Source organism: Nanorana parkeri, unplaced genomic scaffold, assembly GCF_000935625.1.
Source record: "Nanorana parkeri isolate BGI_ZX_2015 unplaced genomic scaffold, ASM93562v1 scaffold66, whole genome shotgun sequence".
In the NCBI taxonomy this organism is placed as follows: Eukaryota; Metazoa; Chordata; class Amphibia; order Anura; family Dicroglossidae; genus Nanorana; species Nanorana parkeri.
In genome coordinates, this window is record NW_017306334.1 from 2,584,754 (window position 1) to 2,587,961 (window position 3,208).

The 3,208-nt window shown below is 38.5% G+C and overlaps 1 protein-coding gene across 1 annotated transcript; it reads left to right on the forward strand.

Moving 5' to 3' along the window:
* Positions 1–1,617: 1,617 nt before the first annotated feature.
* On the forward strand, positions 1,618–3,208 carry LOC108804578 (somatostatin-1). Its single transcript, XM_018576393.1, has 2 exons — positions 1,618–1,850; positions 2,796–3,208. The coding sequence occupies exons 1-2, from the start codon at positions 1,716–1,718 to the stop codon at positions 3,006–3,008; spliced, it is 348 nt and encodes a 115-aa protein (XP_018431895.1). The 5' UTR covers positions 1,618–1,715; the 3' UTR covers positions 3,009–3,208.

A 3,208-nucleotide genomic window follows, 5' to 3' on the forward strand; every position in this document is an offset into this window, starting at 1 on the left:
ATTTTGCACAGTTAATTAACCCAATTTCATTTTCATTAAACTCACCTCTATAGTTTTCCATTCTTCATTTTCCTCTGTTCATTTCTACATAAATATAAACTAACTGCTTGTAGCAATGCATTTGCTGACACCAAACCATACACGTAAAGGGAATTCCACCTCAGTAATAAGTTACTTTATTGTTTCTGGGAAGCTATTTGATTCATACATTGATTTTGCATAGAGTACGTATTTCAAAGTGCAATATTTAATGTATACTACAAGTCAGATCAAATATGTAGAAAAGGGTGATGGGCTCCTTGCCAAATGCCAATCTCTATTCCCTAGGAAATACTAAATTGCACAGTGAAGATTGACAGGAGGGCTCACTTACACATCCTTAGCTAATCACATGATGGAATATGTCACCTGCAAATGAAATAAGGTTTTAGTAAGCTTCTGACATGTTTGCTGTGTAGAACTTTCTATGATCGCAAATTAGAGTTCTGGCTCATAAGTAAGTGTGTGTATATGTGTGCTGATGTAGATAGATAGATAGATAGATAGATAGATAGATAGATAGATAGATAGATAGATAATCCATATACTACATTTTCAAAATAAATGTTTCTTAAATATAGACAATCTTGCTGGTGCCCATGTGCACTGAAGTTGCCCATGGGCAACATGATCTGACTTCCCTCTGGGTAGCAACCGAACAAGCTTGTGTTGTTACAGAGAAAGAAGGAGGAACAGAGTAGTGTAGGAAGACACTGCTGGTTCTAATTATCTTGAGGGGAACAATTGGGACAGATTTTCTAATTGGTCTAATTGATTTGCCCCCAGAAATCTGTCAGGCAGCAGGTGTTTTCCTGTTTCCATAAGCATGAAATTGTCACCCAATCCTGCCCAGAACAGCCAAATGTAATTTCATGTCGATGGGGTGCTTAAGCTTGGGATCCTTGAGGCAACCAGTCAGCTTCTGAACTTTGTTAATGGCCATAGTGTGCTCTTCACTGCTATAGGAATTTTTGACAGATTAGAAACCTTTACAACTCAGTGTCTCCTGCCGTATTATGCCAACTCACTTTATCCCAGATTAGTAATTGTTCTGCTCTGTGTACATGTATGGAACAACTGCAACATAATCTTAAACCACTGTGAGTAAAAGCCTTTGCTAAGTTCCTAAAAATGGCTTAAGCAAAGCTGACAAAAAAAACAGGTCCCTGTTTGGCAGATATTTAATGTTAGTAGAGAAATGAATAAACACATTCACATCAGTAATCTGAATTTGCAAAAAAAGAGAGGAAAAAAAAAAGAAGGGAAATGACACAGCTGATTCATAGACAGGGAACACAGGGTGGTGACTCTGGCACAGACTAGGTTAAATGATCTTGTAACACATAGAAACCAATGGTGTTTCAATTACGCTGAAAGCCTATGCAAACAGTATAACAATAAAATAACAGAAAAATAGTGAAAAAACCCTTCAAATTCCTTCTTTTGTTGGTGTATTTAGTGATTTATCTCCTTTCGGGTAATGGTGCGTAAAAGCGGTGGTTATCTCAGGAAAGAGAGGGGGAGGAAGGGGCTCTTCCTTCACTGACGTCATACAGAGAATTTAAAAGGGGGCTAAAGAGATCCCAGGAGCAGAAGCAGAAGAAACAGACACAGCAGCTTCCTTTCTGCTCTGATAGCAAAGCTTCTACAGTCAGCTGAGAGAACTTATTGAAGAGATGCAGTCCTGTCGAGTTCAGTGTGCCCTGACCATACTGTCACTAGCTCTGGCTATGAACTCAATTTTAGCGGCACCCACAGACCCAAGACTACGCCAATTCCTACAGAAATCTCTGGCAGCAGCAGGGAAACAGGTATGTAGCCTCCTAAATGACACTTTTTGTGCAATCAGCAGAAACACTGCCAAGCATAGGGAACTTTTTACTAGCAGATTTGTAAACTCATTTAAAGGGTACATAGTGCCTTTCTATATGATATCAGGCAAGGGTTCAGGAGCAGCTACAGATAATAGTGTTAAATAGTTCTACATTTGTGTGTTTCACATTTTTTACCCCTTATTGACCTGGTTATTAAATGTCGATAATGCTAAATTGTTGATTTATGTAGAGCAATGTTGCACTAGAACTGCTGGCATCAGTGTTGAGCTATCCAAGGTGCTGAATGTACTGCGGAACTTGTGCTGAATTTACACAGGCTGTGGGTTCATATATGAAAACGAGAAAATTACAAGAACACATATCTATTGAACGAGTAGCTAAGAAAATGATAAAGTAAAATTTGATTGACTGATATTTGCGTGAAGCCTGTTTTTGCTTTCCTCCAGTAGTCGTATAACAACTACTGTCACAATGATTTTTGTGATTATGCAACAGAATTTTTATGCTGCTTTGACATGCACAAGATCTAAAATCACTTGAGTAAAGGCTTACATACAGTTTAACACAGTTAAGATGAACTCTTTTAACTGAAAAAAGTAAACATGGTCACTAACTGCTATATTACGTGCATTGCCCAACACACACTGCAGTACGTAATGAAGTACAGTCTTGCACTTAGGGCAACATTTAATAAAGAACACACAGTAGTTCAGAACTTCAGACACCTCCAAAGCCCTAAATGACAACCTGCAATTTTTACTTTTTTCATGCATGATATATAATATGGTATAATTTATGTCCTTGCGGAAAGTGTCTCATGTTAATCTGACCTAAAAGGAAGGCTGAAATATTTTATTAATATCTCTATGTGTAATTGTCATAAAACTCTTAAGCTAACAACCCTTTCCTCCCTCTTTACAGGAGTTGGCCAAGTACTTCCTGGCAGAATTACTATCAGAGCCATCCCAAACAGACAATGACGCTTTGGAATCTGATGACCTGCCCAGAGGTGCTGAACAAGACGAAGTCAGGTTGGAACTAGAACGGTCTGCAAACTCCAGTCCAGCTATGGCCCCCAGAGAACGCAAAGCTGGCTGCAAGAACTTCTTCTGGAAAACATTCACATCTTGTTAACCTTCACCAGCCTCCCTACCCCTCTGGTCCTTTATTTTCCTACTCCTCCAACCCCAGACAAGCCTTGATCACACAAGCCGAAGACTGTAAATACCACACACAGTTATGGTGAATAAAATATATTAATTTGAAGTTGTTTAATAAAACTTTTAGTTGAAATTGTAGATTATTTGCTTGGGTTGTGATTTCTTTATAGTTTT

Bases quoted from the DNA above. Each gene is read 5' to 3' on its own strand.
- LOC108804578 (XM_018576393.1), top strand. From the start codon at position 1,716: ATGCAGTCCTGTCGAGTTCAGTGTGCCCTGACCATACTGTCACTAGCT. The intron at 1,851-2,795 runs GTATGTAGCCTC...CCCTCTTTACAG, and splicing joins TGGCAGCAGCAGGGAAACAG to GAGTTGGCCAAGTACTTCCT.